We start from the raw sequence: 22,243 nt of genomic DNA, 5'->3' as shown, positions 1-22,243 counted from the left end.
ATAACTGGTCCCCTTCCTTTCTTGCTCTGGCAGCTTCAGGGGACGCCTGCTGGTCCCCGGCTGGCGGCTCTGTCTTTCTGCCCCACGTCCCCTGCAGAGCAGCCTGAGTGAACTTTAAAGACCAGATCTGTTCCTCCCCAGATGGAGATCCTTCCATTGTTTCTTTCTGCATTCAGACAATAAGATTCAAACGTCCATTTCCTGTCTGAAAACACTCGCTCTACAAAAACATCTGAAAATACCCATGGGGCTGAGGTTGTAAGGACGTTGGGGACAGAAGATCAGAGGCCACGCATCAACTGAGGGTTGGCTGCACACCGCTGGGTCGCTGGGAAGGGGGACTCGCTGTTATAATAATCAAGGGACTTGGTTTAAATGGTCCGGTGACAGCAGACAACAAGGCCTTGGGTCCATACTAGGTAGGGACCTGGATATGACACCCCCACATCAATGGGGCACTAGAAAAAAAAAATCTAGTCATTGGTCAAGGGAATGACAAGGAAGCATGTCTATTTCAGCCTAGGCTTTGGGTTGCAAAAAACCTTTTTTTATTTCTCTTAGAAGCTGAGGCCTCCATTTACAGAGATTTGCATCAGAGAGCAACAAAGTGAGCAATGAACACAAATAGCGCCCAGCTTGTTATGCTGTTGGGCAACTCACACAAAACTCATTTTGGAGGGACTCGCCCACCACATTGTCCACATACGATTTTCGCAGGTAAAGTACCCACTGAAGAGCAGTTCACCTTCCAGGATGACCAAGCATGAGAGGAAACAGCCCTCCACAAGGGAAGATGAAACCCAAACCTCTCACCAGAGCCCTTGAGGCTCTGCCCGCAGGTTGGCCTCTCTCAAGCTCTCCCTAAGTTCTCAGCTCATCCGGCCCTGCTGGACTCTTGGACTCCTAAACCTCTGCAATCTCAGCCTAGAACTGCGGCTCCCTCGGTCTTCGCATACTCCTTTAGGTCTCAGAGCAAGTACCTAATGGCTGCTTCCCATCCCCTCCCCTTGCCAAACTCTCTCCCAGCTCCCCGTTTTCCTCCAGGCACTTCCCAACATTTATCCCTACACATCTGTATATGTCCTCCTTTGGTGTCCACCTCCCTGAGGCCTGGTTTGCTCTACGATATTGTCAGAGGTATGTGAACCAGAGCAACTCCATCTTGAATAGCAGCTGGGTAAAACAAGGCTGAGACCTACTCGGCTGCATTCCCAGACAGTGAAGGCATTCTAAGTCACAGGATGAGACGGGAGGTCAGCACAAAATAGAGGTCATAAAGACCTTGCTAATAAAACAGGTTGCAGTAGTCAGCCAAAACCCACCCAAACCAAGATGGTGACGAGAGTGACTTCTGGTCATCCTCACTGCTACACTCCCACCAGCGCCATGGCAGGTTACAGATGTCATGGCAACAACAGGAAGTTACCGTATATGGTCTAAAAAGGGGAGGCATGAATAATCCACCCCTTGTTTAGCATGTCATCAAGAAATAACCATGAAAACGGGCAACCGGCAGGCCTCGGGGTTGCTCTGTCTATGGAGTAGCCATTCTTTTATTCCTTTACTTTCCTAATAAACTTGCTTTCACTTTATGGACTCGCCCTGAATTTCTTCTTGTGCGAGATCCAAGAACTCTCTCTTGGGGTCTGGATCCGGACCCCTTTCCTATAACAGTATGACCTGGCATGTAGAATTTGCTCAGTAAATTTCTGTTGAGTTAATGTGTGGAGAAAGGCTTTGCATCACACATCTCCGTTGCATTCGTGTGCAGCATGTGCACTGTTATAAAGGCCATTTGCATGTTTTGCATACTCTAAAAAATTATGAATGAGGCCAAAGTATACTAATCCAGACATGCAGGAAAATAGCAAAACATTGAAACAGCCTTGTGAGATGGTTTGAATTCAAGATTATTATTGCAACTTATTGTTTCTTTTCTTTTTTTGAGAGACAAGGTCCTACTGTGTCATCCAGGCTGAAGTGCAGTGGTGTGATCACAGCTCTTTGCAGCCTCTACCTCCTGGGCTCAAGCCATCTTCCCACCTCAGCCTCCTGAGCAGCTGGGACTATATGCATGCGCCACCGTGCTCAGCTAAGTTTTGTATTTTTTTGGTAGAGATGGGGTCTCATTATGTTTCCCAGGCTGGTCTCAAACTTCTGGGCTCAAGCGATCCTCCTGCCTTGGGCTCCCAAAGTGCTAGGAATACAGGCATGAGCACAAACTTGGCTTACTTCAACCTCCACCTCCCAGGTTCAAGCGATTCTCCTGTCCCAGGCTACTAAGTAGCTGGGATTACAGGCACATGCCACCACGCCTGGCTAATTTTTGTATTTTTAGTAGAGACGGGGTTTCACCATGTTGGCCAAGATGGTCTCGAACTCTTGACCTCACGATTTGCCCGCCTCGGCCTCCCAGTGTTGGGATTACAGGCGTGAGCCACCGTGTCCGGCCGCCATTTTGTTTTATTGTAGGTTTTCCTCCCATTCACAACCCGCTCCTATGCTTGTACTGGATTTGCTTGGACACACTGTGACTCTCCTCCTGCCCTCCCAAGGCCCCCAGTGTCTGCCTCCTGAGGGAACTTGGCACAGCTCAGCTCCAGAGCCACCAGCCCGCCTGCAGGGGACACCTCCACACCTGTGGCCCAATCTACTGCCCCCATGCCTTCTGCTTCGCCCTCTGGTTGGGGCACCATCACCACACTCTCCTGTCCTGGACTCTCCACCCATCTTCTGCTGTGTTTGGCCCTTCCTACCTCCTGCACCCCACTCTTCCCAGATCCCTTCCTTCTCCTTCCCCAGGACACCACCTCGGAAGCCTTCTCCCCATTGACAGTGACCCTGCCTCTGGCCTGATTCTCCAGGAGGCCTGGAGCCCACATGTGTTCTTCTGTTTTAGAACCCTCATCCTCTGAAGAAAGAGTCTCCTTCTGCTACTTTGAGCCTCTGGCTATTGGGCCAGAACATTCCCTTCCTCTCCTCATTTCTGTCACTGGCAACCCCCTAGGCCAGGCCTCTGTATTCCCAGAGGATTTTTATGCTTGACTCTTGTCTTTTTGGTCGTCACCAAATGCCTGGTTTGTGAATGAAAGCATTTTGGACTCTCCATACTAGCCCAATTCAAATGACCTCAAGTGACACCACAGGGAGCATCCAGCTGGGCCCTGCCCAAATTCCTAATCTAGGAAATCATGAAAAATACTAAAATGATTATTGTTTGAAGCCACTGTATTTTGGGGGATTGCTATGGTCTGAATGTTTATATCCTCCGCTCAAATTCACATGTTGAAATCCTAACCCTCAAGGTGACTGTATTTGGAAGTGGGGCCTTTGGGAGGTGACTAGTTCATGAGGATGGATCCCTCCTGAATGAGACAAGAGCCTTTATAAAAGAGACCTCAGCGAGACCCCCTAGTCCCTTCCACCAAGTGGGGACACCATGAGAAGATGTCCTGTATAAGGAAGAGAGCCCTCACCAGACATTGAACCTGCTGGCGCCCAGGCCTTGGACTTCCTAGCTTCCAGAACTGTGAGAAATAAATCTCTGTTGTGCACAAAATGCCCAATCTATGGCATTTTGTGGTAGCCACCCAGATAGACTAAGACAGGGGTAGAGAGACATAGCAACAGATGATCAGAACTGTTACCTTTCTCTTTGAGCTGGTTGAGTTCAGCCCTTATAACTCACAACTGGAAGAGACCTGATGAATGCAACTGTTTCCTTTAACTACCAAGGGTTCATTATCTCCCAAAAACTTTTCCACTTATGAAAATGCAAATTCCAATACTTCATCATCTGCCTAGTTCTTCTATCCATCCAGTATTTTTGTGCTCCCCTTCCAACTGTTTCCATTATATGATATCACAGGTGGAAGCTTCGATCCCAAGACACTATATTTTCTAGAGTCTATGGAGACTCTCTCAGTTTCTCTTCCTTTCCTTCCCTCCCCACCCCACTAGGCACAATGGCTCCTCAGTTAAAGTGCTCTCACCTTCCAGCCTCCTCGCTTCCCCATGTCCCACCTCCCCACTCCATCACCCTTCCTAGCATCTTGTCCATGAATACTCAAACCTAGCCCAATGCCATCATCTACTCCTTGGTTTCTGCTATAGTCTGAATGTTTGTGTTCCTCCAAAATTCTTCTGTTGAAACAACATCTCCAGTGTTTTGGTATTGGAGCTGGGGCCTTTGGGGAGTGATTAGGTCAGGAGTGTGTAGCCCTCATGAATGGGATTACAGTGCCCTTATAAAGGGACCCCAGATAACTCCCTTTCCCTGTACACCATGTGAGGACACAACCAGAAGGTGCCGTCTGTGAACCAGGAAGCAGGCCCTCACCAGACACCGAATCTTCTGGTGCCTTGATCCTGAACTTCCCAGCCTTCAGAACTGTGAGAAGTAAATTTCTTTTGTTTATAAGCCACCCAGTCTATGTATTCTGTTATAGCAGCCTGAATGGACTAAGACGTCTTCCAATGACCACTGCTGGGAGGAGATGTCACATAGCAATGATGCTTGGCACCATTAATGATTACTAATCTCCAGCAACCACTGGGCCTTTGCTACTGCTCAGTGGTTGCTCTCCTTGTCCTTATACAGATCCTGCTATTCTCCCCAGTGGCTATTCCAACCACCCTAACACATCATGCCTCTTCTCAATCCCCCACGGATCCCCCATGCTCCCACCCGTGTCATTTTCAGCAGATGGCCTTGCCATGCTTCCCTTGTTATGAAAATAAGCCACTGGGTGTGAGGGCCTTACCCCACCAACCCCAATCCTAAATGCTGCCTAAAGGTGAACAAGAGAAAGAACACCTGCCACTGGATTTTGAGAATAACGTTCAGAATAAGGGTCACTGGTTGCTTTAGACAATGTCGTTTCAGTGGCCTGGTGCTGGGGAGCAAGTGGAAGAGTGTGATGAGAATCAGGAAGTGGTGTAAGGTATTTTTCCAAAAGAATACGGGATAGTACATAGAGGAAGCCTGTGGGGCTGAGGCGGGAGAGATTTGTGCCGGCAAAGAAAGAATGATTGAAAATTTAGGAGCCAGAAGGGATGATTGATGGAGTCCAGCTCCTAAGGCAGTGGAGGAGAAGGATTCCCAAGCAGAGGAGGTGAGGTTTACCTTGGACAGGAGGAAGGAAGCCTCTTTACCTGAAAAAGGCAGGGAGTACATCACTCAACGTCAGTGGTAATGATGTCGTATGTGTCGGGGAGTTGATTTTTTTCCTCGGAAGTAGGTAAACCCTGTTGCTGAACGTGATGGGATGAGATAAGAGATTGGGGGAAAGAGGGAAACACCTGGCATACTGACAGAGTGTGAAGTCGAAGGGAGTTGATTAGAGGCAAGCTAAAGGATTTCTGGGCAGTACTGATCCAGTACCTCTGCTCCAAGGATGGAGACAGTGAAAGAGTAGGGTTCTCTTAGCATCTCCCTCATACAGACCTCTAACCTAGTACTCGTTTACTTGACTCCCTCTCTCTGGAAAATACAGGACACAGGGTAAGAGGGGAAACAGATAAAAAAGTTTGACAAACATTAGATGAAAGCCCTATAATGAAAACAAAGAGCAGAGACAATATAAACAGTGGTTAAGAATCTTCCCAGAACTGATGAAAGACACCAAAGCATAGATTGAAGAGGCCAAATAAATATCAATAACGACAAACCTAAAAAGATGATATCCACACTCAGTCACATCAAAGTAGAAGTGTTAGTGCTAATACCCAAAAGCCCAGGAGACCTACAGGAGTCCTGAAGAGACACCTGGCCCTGGAGAGAGGCCCGGGGAAGTTTTCCAGAGCGTGGGATGGAACGGCTGTAGGCTGAGTTGTAAATGATGAATAAATGTCAGCCAGGTGTGAGAGGGGAGCAGGGGTAGGAGATGAAATGCAGAGGAGAGGGAGTACTGGGCAGAAGCCAAACTGTCAGCAAAGCTGCAGGACAAGAAACGCATGTGTCAGAGACAAATAGGCAAGTTGCTGTTAGGAAAGTGTAAAGTGTGAGGCCAAACCAGAAATGTCAGCGACAAAGAGGTCTTAAAGGCCGAGACAGAGAAGGAGAGATCATTTTCAAAGGAGCAGCAGATGAGAGTCACAGCTGACTTTTCTTCTGTGATAATAGAAGCAAGATATAGTGGAACGCGGAATAGTTCAAGATACCGAAAGAAAATGCCTGCCAATACAGCATTCCAAACTTGGCAAATCTACCTTTTTTTTTTTTTTTTTTTTTTTTTTTTTGAGACAGAGTCTCACTCTGTGGCCCAGGCTGGAGGGCAGTGGCACAATCTCAGCTCACTGCAGCCTCCGCCTCCTGGGTTCAGGTGACTCTCCTGCCTCAGCCTCTTGAGTAGCTGGGATTACAGGTGGACACTACCAAAACTGGCTATTTTTGGTTTTTTGTATTTTCAGTAGACAGGGTTTCACCGTGTTGGCCTGGCTGGTCTAAAACTTCTGGCCTCAAGTGATCTGCCCACCTTGGCCTCCCAAAGTGCTGGGATTACAGACGTGAGCCACCATGTCTGGCCAAAATATTTTTCGACTATGAAGGGAGAGAGAACGAGAGAGAAAGAGAGAGAAAGGGAGAGAGGAAACCAAGGATGTTTGCTACCAGAAAACCAATTCTAAAGGGGTTTCTAGAATATATTTCAGGAAAAAAGATTCTGGATGGAAGATCTAAGAATACTAACAGAGTGTAAGGAATAAAGAATAGAGACTATGGTAAATATGTATGTAAATCAAAATGAGCAGTGAATGTACAAAATAAAACCAAACATCACGATGATATCTTTGGGGGCTCAAAAATACAGAATTGGTATTTCATTAATAATAAAATGCCACTAATACTAAGATGCATAATTTATATATCACCTAAGGGAAAAAAAATGTTGCCAGTTAAACTATTAAGAACTAATATCGTCCTGAACAGCAGCACATGAATCATCCCATGTCATGTTAATTTAAATTTTAAAAATGTCTTCTAAAGGATTAAGCAATTTCTTCTGATTTCATTTGCACTGACAGTTTACGGTAAATTACCCTTTTGCTTTTTATCTTACAACAAAAAGTAACATGGCTTCATCCACATGTGCGTATCTTTCTTTCCTAGGTTCTACAAAGCACCAGATTGTTGCTTTACAAAAAAATATGGAATATGGTCATTTCCCAAACAAATGTTACAGGTGTCCCAAGAACGAAAGGTATGCTTTCTCTTTTACTTCTGTGCCCTTCTGTATACACAATAACTTTGTCTCCGTACCAGCTAATAATGTAACACTTTTGCAAATGTTTGAAAAGGCAATAAATTAAACATGTATCAATGAACAAATAATTCAATTAAAGCGATAATATGAACAGCAATGACAGAGTTCATGCACCTGCAGGCAATGACAACTTTATCAGGACTGCCACCTGGGACTAACAGCAACTGTAAATCACCATCAATTGAAGACATACCTCTACTTCGGAGATGTTCGAATGTGAAATAACACGTATATTGGGATTGATAAAATGCCACAAAGAATGTTATGAAAATAGCATGTAAGTTGTGAGGAGGAGAGCTAGAGTTCAACTGTTCTAAGGTCTTTATATTATCTGGAGGAGGGTAAAGGTTTTATACTTTGAAATTCTCAAATATATACTTTGATAACTGAAGTACAGATGTTGTGATTTCTGGGTAACCAGTAAAGTAATATTTAAAAAACGTATAATCGCATAATTTTCAACTAGTAGAAAGAAAAGAATGGATTGATAAAAATACCCAGCCAATCCAAATGAAGACAAGTAAAGGGAAAAAATAAACATATGGAACAAGCCGCGATGGTATATTGAAATGCCATCAGTGTTTAAATGCACCGGTAATTACATCAAGTAAAGTAATTTAAATCCGATTTAAAAATTACCAGACTAAAAAAAGTCAAAATCATATGCTGATTACGAAACACATATCTAAACTTTAAGATCACAGATTGAGAGTAGATGTAAAAGAAGGAGCTGGTGGAGCTATACTAATATCTGACAGAATAGGCTTTAATACAAAGGTGAAGAAGAAAAATGGTTTCTGATATAAGGGAGATACTTGTATGAACTTTTTTTTTTTTTTAAGACAGAATCTGTCACTCTGTTACCCAGGCTGGAGTGCAGGAGCATGATCTCGGCTCACTGCAGCCTCCGCTTCTTGGGTTCAAGCCATTCTCCTGCCTCAGTCTCCCAAATAGCTGGGATTACAGGCACACGCCACCATGCTCGGTTAATTTTTTATTTTTAGTACAGATGGGGTTTCACCTGGTTGGCCAGGCTGGTCTCAAACTCCTGACCTCAAGTGATCCACCTGCCTTGGCCTCCCAAAGGGCTGGTATGAGCCACCACGCTCGGCCTTGTATGCACATTTTAAAATAGACTTGAAGCTAATGACATGGCCTCAAGATTTATAAAGCAAAAACTGACAGAATTTCAAGAAGAAACAAACAAATCCACAATCATGGTGGGAGATTTAAAAACACCTATCTCTTATCATTAGAGCAGGCAGGCAATTAAGTCGGTACAAGTAGAGAAGATTTAAACTACACGATTAATGAATTTGATTTAAAGGGTATATACGTATATGTATGTGTTTGTGTACACACAGACACACAGAGAAATATATACTGCATTCAAGAGGCACAGAATATACATTCTTTCCAAGTTCACATGGAATATTTATAAAAACTAAACAAAAAATGTGTTACAAAGAAAATAAAGAATTGAAATCATGCATAGTATATTTTCTGACCTTATTGGGTTTAAGCTAAAAATTTTAAAAGGCAGTAATGTGCCTAAGAAACTCAAGGGTCAGGCTGGGGGCGGCGGCTCACGCCTGTAATCCCAGCACTTTGGGAGGCCAAGGCAGGCGGATCACCTGAGGTCGGGAGTTCAAGACCAGCCTGACCAACATGGAGAAATCCCGTCTTTACTAAAAATACAAAAAAATTAGCCGGGCGTGCTGGCGCATGCCTGTCATCCCAGCTACTAGGTTGACTGAGGCAGGAGAATCGCGTGAACCTGGGAGGCGGAGGTTGTGGTGAGCCGAGATCATGCCATTGCACTCCAGCCTGGGCAACAAGAGCAAAACTCTTGTCTCAAAACCAAACCAAACCAAACAAAAATACAAAAACAAAAAAATCTCATGCGTCAAAAAATCATAATGGAAATTAGAAATATTGTAACCAAATGATAATGAAATCTTTATATTAAAATTTGTGAGATGCAGCTAAAGTCACGCTCAGAGTGAAATTTATGGCCCTAAATACAAATACTGAAAAAGAAGAATAACCGAAAGTTAACGACGTAAGAATCCATTTTTAAAAGGTAGACAAGGCCGGGGGCGGTGGGCCACACCTGTAATCCCAACAGCACTTTGGGAGGCTGAGGTGGGTCGATCACTTGAGCCCAGGAGTTGGAAACTTGCCTGGGCAACATGGTGAAATCATGTTTCTGCAAAAAAATACAAAAATTAGCCAGGCGTGGTGGCACACACCTGTAGTCCCAGCTACTGAGGAGGCTGAAGTGGGAGGATCATGAGCCCAGGGAAGTGGAGGCTACAGTGAGCTGTGATTGCTCCACTGCACTACAGCCTGGGTGAGAGAGGGAGACCCTGTCTCAAAAAACAAACAAACAAACAAACAAAGTAGACAAAGCAAAATAAACTGGAAGAAAGTATGAGGAAGGAAATGGAAAACATAAATAAAGGTAGTAGGCTTTGGGAAAGGCTGCTGATGAATTTGAACTTTGATACTCACAACAAGAGGACGAGGCAGAAGAAGAGCAATGAGAATGCAATGGCTCCATACACAATGCCCTGGATTAATCCTTTCACGAACATACTGGAAACTGATTTCTTATCTGGAATTGGAGGGAAGTGAGATGGACTTTTCTCCAAAGGCTTTGGAGTCGGAGCTAAAACTCTCTACCCTTTCCACTGGCCCTGTGCCCATCCACATCTGGTCCTTAGGCGTTCTTTCCAGCTCAGTCACTAGGTCCCTGGATACTCACTTGGTATCAGGAAGAAGCTGGAAGTGTGAATTCCATATTGGTTCTTCCCCTCACAGCGAAGTCTCATGACTATTTCTGGCTCCCCGATGAGGTTGATGGTGCTATTGGCCCAGGGGACACGTGTGGAAGAAGTCACCCGGAGGATGTTATCCATGCTGTTCACATCCACAGGGACACCTCCCATCCACCACTGCACGGAGGGCGTGGGGATCCCATGGAAGGAACAGCTGCACAGAACTGTCTTCTCCAAAGAACAAGAGGAATTGAACAACCTGGGAGGTGCTGTGCGGAGGAAGAATCGGGGATCATCAAGATGTCCTGATTTTGCTTGTCTACTTCCCCTAAGACCCAGCCTTCTCTCTACTCGCTATTCACAGGGAGCTTCAGAAAGACTTTCTGGCAACCCAGAGTGGGGCTGGGACTCAAAACCCTTTCATCCTCTCTCCACATCTGCCTCCGACTTGGGTTCAGCTCCTACCTCTGACCTTTCAGCCCCAAAGGTCAGGGGGAACATGTGACAGCTCCCAAGATTTCTTTCCCTCTGGGGCTCAGGTCTTTTCTTGAGCCCACTATTTCTCAGGATCCTGCCTGTGCCCACCAGCACTTACAGACCACCTGGAGCTTGACCAAGCTACTTCTGGTCACGTTGGCTAGGGAGAAGTTCAAGTGACATCCAAGGGTGTTGCCATGGTCCTCAGGCCTCAGGATGAAGTGCGGCACCGAGGAGGAGCTGCTGGAGACGGCTGGGTTCTTCCGGGAGTGAAAGAGGGCTTGGATTTCTTTGCAGGTGCCTTTGAGGGTACAGTTCAAGGTCACAGGTTTCTCAGCCAAAAGAATCTCTGCGATGTGGAGCTCTGGCTTTTGGGTTAGGTCTGGAGAAGAGAGAAGCAGACTCAAACCTTGGGGGGAAAAGGGACCCTCATGGACACTTCACTGATGCACAGCGTTTCCAGGTTACACAGTGCTCCCCGCCCATTAGCTCATTTGCAACCCCCTCACCTCCCCAACAGCCTTGTGAAACCTAGGATTGTTGGGGTTGAATGGTTTTTCACAAATAGATTTCCTTTCTCTGTGTGGAAGGGGAACAGCCCAGCGTCCAGGTGATCAAACTGAAGAGAACTACTCAAGGTGGTAGAGCTTGAACCTGAACTCTGGTCTTCAAAGACTGAGGGTGAGTAGTTTTCTGATGATCTACATTGTAGAATGAGGATTCTACATTCTGGCCCCTTACCTGAGCCCCAAACTAGATGTGCTAGTGGTAACTCCTCCTCTGCCTCCCTTTTCCAGCCCAATTCTCCCCCTAGACTCTGCCCCTTCCCAGCCCAGTCTGTGATCATTTCCTCTCTATTTTGTATTGGTTGGATGACATAGGGTGAGTTGCTTCTCTTTTTGCCATTTCTATTTGGAAAAGTAAAGTTACCTATTATACCGATCTCATTGCATCACTGGAAAACTCAAACATCTGAGGTTTTGTAAAGCCTAGTGCCCATCAAGTAAAAACCACATAATCACCAGAACCACGGTTGGATTTCCTTCTTTCCAAACCACTTATTGGATGATATTGAACATCACCTGACACAAAGAGTTTGATATTCTCCCCCAGGAAAGCACTTTTTTGTTCTCCTAGATCTGCGTAGAATAAATATGTCGCACTGTTCCCTTTGAGAATATCATGGATGAGTAGGGTACAGTCTTCTTCATCAAGATTCCCAGTCATGGAAAATCTGTCCTTGGTGTTATCACCAATGGTAGCATTGGGTTTATTTGTAGCTACAAGGGAGCTGACGTTTTTGTTGAGCCAGTAGCCCATGATCATGGAATTGCTTGGGAGTTCTTTGGGAAATTCAAATGCACAAGGGATTGTCGTGCACAGCCCCTCTTCCACTGGTATCTTCTTGATTTCCATCAAAACCTGAGAAAGTAACCCTGTAAGTAGAGATCCAAGTTGAAAAACAGACCCACCTACCATACTCCTGTATTATATCTGTGCATTATAAGAGTCACCTTACCTAAGAAAGGCTTGACACTTGTCCAGCTCCTACGAGGTGATCTCTAAACCCTTGGGATATCCTGCCTGATAGGAGTGTCTTTGTTTACCTGAGACTTTGGACTTCATCGGTTGATGCTAACACTCTGATTTATGGTGGGACCCCTGGATCCTGGGGCATCAGCTTGACCACTGGAGGGGCTGAAGACTAAGCTAAGTCAGTGACCAGACCCACAATAAAAACCCTGGACACCAAGGCTTGGGTGCACTTCTCTTCTTGGCATGTCTGTGCATGTCACCACACATTGTTGCTGAAAGAAATAAGCTCTGTTGGTGCAACACTACTGGGAGAGGCCAGCTGAAAGCTCATGCCTGCTCTCTCCTGAATCCTGCCCTAGGCACCTCTTCCCTGTACTGATTTTCATCTGTATTCTTTTGCTATAATCAACTGCAATCATGAGTAAAACAGTTCTGCTGAGTTTTGGGTCCTTCTTGTGGATCACTGAATCAGAGGCGTCTTGGGGACTCCTAAATTGCATCATCCCAATCTAGTCTGCTGGATTTTTTATTGCTCTTCTTGTTGGTATTAATTGTATCTTGTGATCTTGGCCATCTTGCATCATTTCTGAATCTCAGTTTCTCAGTCAGGGAAATGGGTACAATAATACCAACACTACAATATTGTGATAATTAAGGACAATACCTACAGAGGCACGTGGCCCCCTGCAATAACTGCAGATTGTGACTTCAGTCACATTCCACTACAGGGACCATGTCACAGTGAATAGTTAGTGAATAATTGTGCTCGCCATCCATTAGCTCATTTGGAACCCCCTCCCCTCCCCGACACCCCTGTGAAACCTAGGACTGTTGTGGTTGAATGGCTTCCACAAATAAACTTCCTTTCACTGCATAGACGGGGAACACCCCATTGTCCAGGTGAGCAAACTGAAGAGAATTACTCAAGGTGGTAGAGCTTGAACCTGAACTCTGGTCTTCAAAGACTCAGAGTTTCTTGAGGATCTATATTGTAGAATGAAGATTCTACATTTTTTTTTTTTTTAGACAGAGTCTTGCTGTCACCCAGGGTGAAGTGCAGTGGCACGATCTTGGCTCACTTCAACACCTACTCCTGGGTTCAAGCAATTCTCCCAACTCAGCCTCCCCAGTAGCTGGGATTACAGGTGTGTCCACTACCACACCTGGCTAATTGTTCTACTTTTAGTAGAGACAGGGTTTCACCATGTTGGCCAGGTTGGTCTCCAACTCCTGACCTCAGGTGATCTGCCCAACTTGGCCTCCCGAATTGCTGGGATTAGAGGCATGAGCCACTGTGCTTGGCCAAGTACCTAATTTTTTATGTTCTCACCTCTTCATCTGACTTCAGCCCTGTCTGCCTTCCACCCCTACCCACCCTCACCTCCCCAAGATACCTCCACACTGCCTCTCCTTCTACTTACCCAACCATAGCAGTGGCAGTGCCATCAGCCCCAGCGAGACCTCACGGGCAAGAGAGGACCAGGATGTATCCTGCTGCTAACTCTGACCTCAGATTGGTCTGTCCTGGAGGGCAGGATTTGGATTGGATGAGGAGAGGGGCAGCAGCAAGAGGCATGGGGTGCGGCTAGAAAGAAGTCCACAGCTTGCTAGGGGCTCTAGTCTTTTCAATCCACCCCTAAGGTCTGTTAATCTGGTGAATTAGAGGCCTGATGGGACCTGATGCTGGGGAGCTTCAAGAACAGAGGTTGGGCTGGGCACAGTGGCTCACGCCTGTAATCCCAGCATTTTGAGAGGCTGAGGTGGGAGGACTACTTGAGCCCAGGAGTTTGAGACCAGCCTGGGCAATGTAGGGAGACCCTCTCCCTATAAAAAGAAATTTTTTTAAAAATTAGTCGGGTGTAATGGTACATGCCTGTAGTTCCAGCTACTTAGGAAGCTGAGGTGGGAGGATCTCTTGTGCCTGAGAGGTTGACGCTGTAGTGAGCTGTGGTCACAACACTGTACTCCAGCTTGGGCAACACAGTGAGACCCTGCCTCAAAAACAAAAGAACAGGGGTTGTCCCCAAACTCTTTGTGAAGCCTCAACACCATGTTTGCTTTCTTCTCTCCAGTCTGCATTCCCACTCCACTTCCTCTTCAAAGATTCTCAAATGCCAGGCTGAGGAGCTCGGACTCCCTCCCATGTCAATGGGGGAGCTCAGGGAAATTATGGAACGGTTTTGAACTATGGGAGAACGGGTTTGGGTGTTCTAAAGATCCCTCTGGGTCTGCATTGAGGAGGAAACAACAGCCCAGGAGAAAGATGATGAAATCTGAGCTGGAACGGTAGCTATGGGGGACAAAGAGAAGGTGATATATTTAAGAGAGATATTCAAGAAATAAACAACATTTCAGGGGCAGACAGAGTACATTCCAAACTCCCTTGCCTTTCATTCGAGCCCTCCCTGATTTTGCCCCGCTTTTCCCTTACCTCGATATTCCCCATGCCTGCACCCTGTCATTCTTTCCATACCAAAAAAAAAAGATTTTTTTTTTTTCCCCTTTTTTGAGACAATCTTGCTCTGTCACCCAGGCTGGAGTGCAATGGCGTGATCTCAGCTCACTGCAATCTCTGCCTCCCAGGTTCAAGCAATTCTCCCGCCTCAGCCTCCCAAGTAGCTGGGACTAAAGGTGCCTGCCAGCACGCACAGCTAATTTTTGTATTTTTGGTAGAGATGGGGTTTCGCCATGGCGGCCAGGCTGGTCTCGAACTCCTGACCTCGGGTGATCTGCCCGCCTTGGCCTCCCAAAGTGCCAGGATTACAGGCAGGAGCCACTGCACCGGCCGAAATAGGGATCCTTTCCACAGATGCTCCACACATCCTTCCTCTGCCTGTTTCCTCAGGCCACTCCCCATGTCATGGCGTCCTTCTGCAGCTCTGTCCTCTGCCCACATTCAAACCCTCTCTCTCTCTCCAAGTCCAGGTCAAACGTAACCTCCTCCTGGAAGTTCTCTCCTGGATCTCACAACCAGAAAGAAGCCTCCTCTCTCCGACTCTCTTCAGCAGCCCTAGCTATCCATCTCCTCTAGGGCAATGTCTCAGGTAAACCCTGAGAGTTGCCTACCTGATATCCAACCTCTGTTTCCTCCTTACTATTTCAAATTTGTTCAGGTGACCAAGCCACCAATTTGAAAAATAATATCTCTGTTTTCTTGCCTCATCTGGGGTGGCCATATGGCAGAGTTCTGGCCAGTGAGCCAAGGAGAAGAAAAATGTTATCAAATTATTATCAGCGAATAAAAGCCTACTCAGCTTTTCTCCCCCCACCCCTCCACCGCTTTTTTTTTTTTGAGTTCTGGCCAGTGAGTCAAGGAGAAGAAAAATGTTATCAAATTATTATCAGTGAATAAAAGCCTACTCAGCTTTTCTCACCCCCCGCCCTTTTTTTTTTTTTTTCCATATAATACTAGCTAATAAAATTCCAGGACTTGGTTTTAAAAACATAAGTTTTCATAATAAAGTACATGACTCTCAGAAAGAGTTGAAGGACATGTTTCCTGCCCCTGCAGCACTGAATCAAAAGATACTGTTCTGTGTTATAAAATGGTTCAAGGAATTTGATTTGATGTTGTGCAAAACTGAGACTGTTTATAAGAATGCCATTTATGTTCTCCTCTGCAATATACAGTTTTGTATGAATATTCATGACGGTTGCTGACTTGTTCTAGTCTTTGCTAATATGAATCTGCCCTTGGAAGAACAATTTAAACAAAATGGTCTTATGAGACTCCAAAGATGTTAGAAATTATTCCATGTCTCATGAAAATGATCCCCACATAAAATGGAATTCTGACGGGTTGTCTTACCTGATGATTTCTTGCTCTGGTAATAATAACATTGTAATTGACATCTCTGTTTTCCTAAACTGTATACCAATCTGTAGGACTGTACTCTTCTCTCTCATGAACAATGCAGAAAAAATAAATAAATAAATAAATAAAACCTGGCCAGGCACGGTGGCTCATGCCTGTAATCCCAGCACTTTGGGAGGCCAAGGCAGGTGGATCATGTGAGGTCAGGAGTTTGAGATCAGCCTGGCCAACATGGTAAAACCCTGTCTCTACTAAACACACACACACACACACACACACACAAATATATATATACACATATATATACACACACACACATATACATATATATACACACACACACATATATAAATATATATAGCTGGGCATGGTGGCAGGTGCCTGTAATCCCAGCTACTGGGGAGGCTGAGGCAGGAGAATCGCTTGAACCCGGGAGGCGGAGGTTGCAGTGAGCCGAGATTGCATCATTGCGCTCCAGCCTGGGCAACAAGAGTGAAACTCCGTCTCAAAAATAAATAAATAAATAAATAATAAAAACCTTTAACTCTGCTAGATTTATTACTGAGCACGCATTTTGAGAGACTTGTCTACTTAAAATATCAAACTTAAGAGGCTATCTGCTGGGGAGTTTTGGGAGTTCTTCTTTTCTGACACCGGCACCACCATTTCCTCCTCCTCACCTTCCCCTTCTTCTTTCCTGGAAGATGAATGTGATGCTGGAGATGGTGCAGCCACCTGGCAACTATGAGACAACTGCGAGGATGAAAGCTGGAGATCTGGGGATGTCGCTGACAACAACATGGAGAGCCTGGTTTTCGGAAGACCCTGTGGAGCTGTTACAACAACCCCACACAGCCCGCCACCGTATCTCTTCTCCATTTGATTGTCGTGCTAGTTGGAAAACTGACAAAATGCCTTACCAGGGAATCTAGCCAAAAGTGAACTTCTAGGCCAGGCGCGGTGGCCTATGGCTAGAATCCCAGCATTTTGGGAGGCCGAAGAGGGCAGATTGCTGGAGCCTAGGAGTTTAAGGCCAGCCTGGGCAGCATGGAGAAACCCCATCTCTACTAAAAATACAAAAATTAGCCAGGTGTGATGGCACGTGCCTGTAGTCCCAGCTACTGGGGGGGGCTAAGGTGGAAGAACTGCTTGAACCGGGGAGGCAGAGGTGGCAGTGAGCCGAGATCGTGCCACTGCACTCCAGCCTGGGTGACAGAGCAAGACTCCGTCCCCGCCACAAAAAAAGTAAAGGTCCCATGCTTGCAGGAACCAGATGAAGGGGGCCTGTCTGTGAAGAGATAGGAGACTCCTTGGGGACTCTTAGAAAACTTTTAGAGGAAGATGACAAGGGGACTATGCAGGGGGCTCTGCAGCTGAGGAAGGACAGTAGAATTTCCATGACTCCATTGTTCCAGTGATATTTCCACCATCGCCCCTTCACATTTCCATATCCACATGACATCCTTTTAAATTATAAATCAATCACGTCAGTTCCCTGTTCGTTACCATCTGTTGGCTTCACTTCACTGTCAAAATAAACTCTAAAATTTGACAGATTATTAGCAGGCTGCTAGAAATACTACCTAACCCTACCTCCCCTCTGTTTCTCTCTCTCTCCTTGGTCAGCTTCTGCCACTTCACAGTACGCAGGGAAGTAACTCTATCTATTCTGACCAAGATGTGAGTTCCTTGAGAAAATTAGCCATATCCAAATATCTTTTGCGTGTCATGTTGGAATCACCTTTGTGTACCACTCCTGGGTGGCCTTTGTGTGTCATGCCCAAGGTACCTTTGTGTGACATAATGGAGTCTACCTTTCAAAGTCAAGTCTGAGTCACTTTTGTGTCTCTAGTACCCAACACACAATCTGGAACACAGCTGGTGCATAATAAATCTTTATCAAATGAAAGATTTGGAACCAAGAAATTTGGGGTTTTGGCCAGGCGTGGAGGCTCATACCTGTAATCCCAGCACTTTGGGAGGCCAAGGCAGGCAGATCACTTGAGGCCAGGAGTTCGAGACCAGCCTAGCCAACATGGCAAAACCCCTTCTCTACTTAAAATGCAAAAACTAGCCAGGTGTGGTGGCATGTGCCTGTAGTCCCAACTACTCGGGAGGCTGAGGTATGAGAATCACTTGAACCCCGGAGGCAGTGGCTGCAGTGAGCAGAGATCGTGCCACTGCACTCCAGCCTGGGGGGAGCGGGAAGGGGAGGGAGAGAGAGAGAGACAGAAAGAGAAAGAGAAAGAGAGAGATATATAAATAAATAAATCTGAGTTCTAACTGTGGCTCTGCAGATACCTTAATATAAATAAATAAATAAATACTGAACAGTCATGGTGGCCCATGTACTGTGCACTGGAGATTCACATGCTTCACATATTTTATTATTCTTAATCTCACAACAGCACTGTGATGTAGTTCTCAATGCATCACTTCACAGATAAAGAAACTGAGGCCCAGAACAGCAGAGGAACTGGTCAGGCTCACAGGGCCAAGAAATTGACATCCTGAAGTCATCATGTAGGTCCCTGGACTCCAAACCCAGTGTCCTTTCTGGTATGCCAGGCTGCCTTCAGAACTGCTGTGTCATCATGGTTCAAGCCTCTTCTCCTGAGTCCCATGCCTCATGTATAAAATATGATAAATCAACCTGTCCTGTCTACCTCACAAGGTTCGAGAGAGACAGTGGGAAAAGCATGTAGTTATGCACAATGTGAGTTGCAAATGTCTTCCCCCTGGACTTGTGTGGTAGGCAAAATTCTAAAGATGTCTCCCATTCCAAGATTCCTGTGCCCTGGTTATTCAATTAAACATTAATCTACGTGCTTCAGTGAAGGGACTTTGCTGATGGAGTGAAGGGACTTTGCTGATGGAGTGAAGGTGACTAATCTGCTGATCTTAAATTGAGGAGATCATCCTGGACTATCTGAGTGAATGTAATGTAATCACATGAAACTTTCAAAGCAGAAAAGTCAGAGAGATTCCGGAGGAAGAAAGGGAACAGACGAGCCAGAAGTGGAGGTCAGAGAGATGTGAAGCATAAGAAGGATTTGACTCACCATTGTTTGCTTTGAAGATGAAGGAACGAACCCACGAGCCCATGAGGGCAGCTCCTAGAAGCTGACAATGACCCCAGCAGACAGCGAGCAAGGGAATGCAGACCTCACTACTACAAAGCGTGGAACTGATTCTGAATGTGATTGGAAATGGTTCATCCAAAGGGACTCGAGAAAGCAACATACCCCTGCTGACACTGTGATTCAGGCCTTGTAAAAGCTGGAGCAGAAAACCAGAGGAACCACACTATGCTGGAACTTTTGACCTTCTGTGAGATCACACATGAGTGTTACTTCAAAAGCTGCTAAAGTTGGGCTGGGCCCAGTGGCTCATGCCTGTAATCCCAGCACTTTGGGAGGCCAAGGCAGGTGGATCACACAAGGCAGGAGTTCCAGGCCAGTCTGGGCAACATGGCAAAACCCTGTCTCTACTAAAAATATTTTTTAAAAATTAGCCAGGCGTGGTGGCACTCGGGAGGCTGAGGAATGAGAACAGCTTGAACCCAGGAGACAGAGGTTGCAGTGAGCTGAGATTGTACCACTGCACTCCAGTCTGAGTGACAGAGCGAGACTTGGTCTCAAAACAAACAACAAAAAAGCTGCTAAAGTTGTGGTTATTCTTATGAAAGCAACAGGAAACCCATACAACTTGTACTGAAGCCAGTTCAAAGGAAGGGTCCTAGATTCTTCAGTGAGTGGACGGCCAGCAGTCCAAAGGCTTGGTCTTTGCCTCCCGTTTTCTAGGTATTTCTGGGCCAGGCCCTTCCCTCACTAGGGAATTGCTTCCTCGTTTCAAAGATAGTCTAGAGTTTGCAAATTAGTGGCTTTGTGAGGCAGTTAAAATGCAAGGGGTTTTATTTAGCCTGCATTAAGAAACCTGCATACAGACTTTAATTAGTTGCAATGTTTAAAAATCAGGATCCTCACATAAAAGTCTGAACTCCCAGCTACTTTTTAATAAATTAGATCTGACAACACATGGCAGATATTAACTTTCCCCTTTAACACTGAACAATTGTTCTCCAGTCCATTCCTGGCCGTGCTCTCCCTGCTACACTCACCTGGGAGGTGCATATAACACAGTGGTTAAGACTGTGTGCTGAGTCAGCCTTCCTGAGTTTAATTTGGCCTCCACCACTTGCCAGCCGTGTGACTGTGGGCAAATTACTTCCCCTCTCCAGGTTTCCCTAGTTTCCTCACTTATAACATGTAGATTTTAACAGGATTCATCTGGCAGAATTGTTGGATTAAATGATTAAATGAATTAATGTATGTAAAACCCTCAGAACACAGCCCAGCACAAAATAAGTGCTAAGCAAGTGTTTATCATTCACATCACCTGCCTGGTTCCCTTAGCATTTAAATTGTGACCGCTCTTGACTCATCTCTCTGCTCAGTGATGTTTTGATTCAAGAATCAGCCCTCTGCTTTTCCATTCTGATTTCTGCTTCTCTTAAAAAACGACTCCCTCCTTACATCAAGATGCTACTCAGGCTTCCAGATAACAAATCCTATCTCTCCATCATAAGCCACTTTTCCTTTTTTTCCCCACTGTCAAAATCCTTCCTCCTCCTGCTTTAATTTACAACCTCAAATCAAAGGTTGGGAAGAGCTGTGGACTGGTTCCAGTTGGGGCTTTGCCAGTAACTCGTTGGATAGCTCTGGGCAAGTTCTGTTCCCTTTCTGCTTCCCCTTTTTTTCCTCCTCGGTAAAACGGGAGGGTTACTGCAAACTAGGTAAGGGTCCTTCAGACTCAAAAACTCTGATCTCTTACATCTGTAATCCCAGCACTTTGGGAGGCTGAGGTGGGAAGATCGCTTGAGCTCAGAAGTTTGAGACCAGTCTGGGCAACATAGCAACACCCTGTCTCTACAAAACAATTTTAAAAAAAGCAGCCCGGCATTGTGGGTGCAGCTACTCCAGAGGCTGAGGTGGGAGGATTGCTTGAGCCTGGGAGGTCGAGGCTGCAGTGAGTTGAGATTGTGCCACTGCACTCCAGCCTGAGTGACAGAGCAAGACACTGTCTCAAAATAAATAGATGAATAAAATAATGAAATAAAAATAAAATTCTGATCTCTTTCCAGTCTCATTTCCTTCTCCAGGCCCTGGTGTATGCATGAGTTGTCTTCACAGGCGATCTCTTTTCCCTCCCCCTAAATTATTGTTTCTTTTTCCATATTTACCTCCTAGTCTCAGGTTCCAAAGAGCTCCAGCCTGGTCTTACCTCAGCACTGTTTCCTTAAAAACCGAATGTCCTCCTGAATTTTTGCATCAAGCGGGTTTGTCTAACTTCCTATTACTGTTTTCAATGACTCCAGATGCGCCCGATGAACTGACTGACACGTGGAATAACCGTGTACACAAACACGGAGTGCCTCACGGGGAAGTGACTAAGGTGGAGGAAAGCTAACGGATTCGCTGAACTGGAAGTTCCCCGAGGCCTCGCCAACCTCCTTGCACGGGGATACCAACTCCGTGAAGTCCCGCCCCGCAAGCACACGCGAGTTTGTCCAGAGCCAATCAGGGCCTGACGCTTCTCGCGGGAGCTGCTGGGACGCGCAGCCGCATAGGAGAGCGCGCGGGTCTCCAGAGCCTGAGCTAGTCAGAAGCAACCGTCGCTACTGGGTAAGCCAGCCGTTGGGAGAATCGGTTTCCCTGGGCAGGTGGTTCCAGACCCCCACCAGTCCTCTAGACTCCAAGCCAATCAGTTGCTAGGGAACATTCCTCTCTCAACCTAGTACGTGCGGGAAGTCAAGGCACTGGCTAAGGAACAAAATGCCCAGTGCTGGACCCCCGGGGCTGGTCAGAAGTCACCCTGTGTACTCCTTGTTTCCTGTCCTGCACCCGAGGCCCCTATCACCAAGAAAACAAGACACACGATGAAGCGTAGCCTCTCTATTCCCATTCCCAAACCCATCTCTGACCTATCTCCAACCCGATCCCCATCCTCTCTCCCATTCCTCTTCTACATTTTATTCTCTTCTTTCCCAGCACTGGCACTCTCCCTCTCCCCAGCCTTATCTGCCTCTCCCTCCCAAGGAGAGGATGTATCTTTAGTAGAAGCAAACACCAAACCTGTTATATAGAGGCTTCTATCCTCAACTCAGAACCTCTGCTGCACAGGATTCTCATACACCTCCACTGAATGTGATTCTCATACAATCTGCACTTTCCAGAATTACAAAGCATAAGAGGAAATAACCCTCCACAAGTGAGGACAAAACCTAGACTTCTTACTAGAGCCCTTGAAGCCCTGAAAGTTCTGGCCCTTCAGGAGTTCATCCCTCTGTCAATTCCAGTCACAGCAGCCTGCTC

The 22,243-nt window shown here is 46.0% G+C and overlaps 1 protein-coding gene across 8 annotated transcripts in view; it reads right to left on the bottom strand.

Annotated features, from left to right (window-relative positions):
* IGLON5 (IgLON family member 5) overlaps nt 1-21,629 on the bottom strand; it is a 59,324-nt gene extending 37,695 nt beyond the window's left edge. Inside the window, exons 1-7 of one of the 8 annotated variants that reach the window (XR_001897800.3) lie at nt 21,153-21,620; nt 13,929-14,046; nt 13,477-13,579; nt 11,542-11,955; nt 10,638-10,901; nt 10,030-10,311; nt 9,777-9,879 (exon numbers count right to left, since the gene is read on the bottom strand). Coding sequence is in view for 7 of the 8 variants with exons in the window: in XM_017952630.3 (XP_017808119.2) it covers nt 9,777-9,879; nt 10,030-10,311; nt 10,638-10,901; nt 11,542-11,955; nt 13,477-13,501 (1,088 nt within the window). In the remaining variant the exon portion in view is untranslated. Of the gene's footprint in view, nt 1-9,776; nt 9,880-10,029; nt 10,312-10,637; nt 10,902-11,541; nt 11,956-13,476; nt 13,580-13,928; nt 14,047-18,931; nt 19,172-21,152 lie in introns of those variants that run through there. The other 7 variants (XM_017952630.3, XM_017952635.3, XM_017952631.3 and 4 more) reach the window with 7 other exon arrangements.
* Nucleotides 21,630-22,243: the final 614 nt, after the last annotated feature.

This window comes from Papio anubis, chromosome 20, assembly GCF_008728515.1.
Source record: "Papio anubis isolate 15944 chromosome 20, Panubis1.0, whole genome shotgun sequence".
NCBI lineage: Eukaryota > Metazoa > Chordata > Mammalia > Primates > Cercopithecidae > Papio > Papio anubis.
Note: the sequence above shows the minus strand (reverse complement) of the source record. Positions and strands in the feature narration are given on the sequence as shown.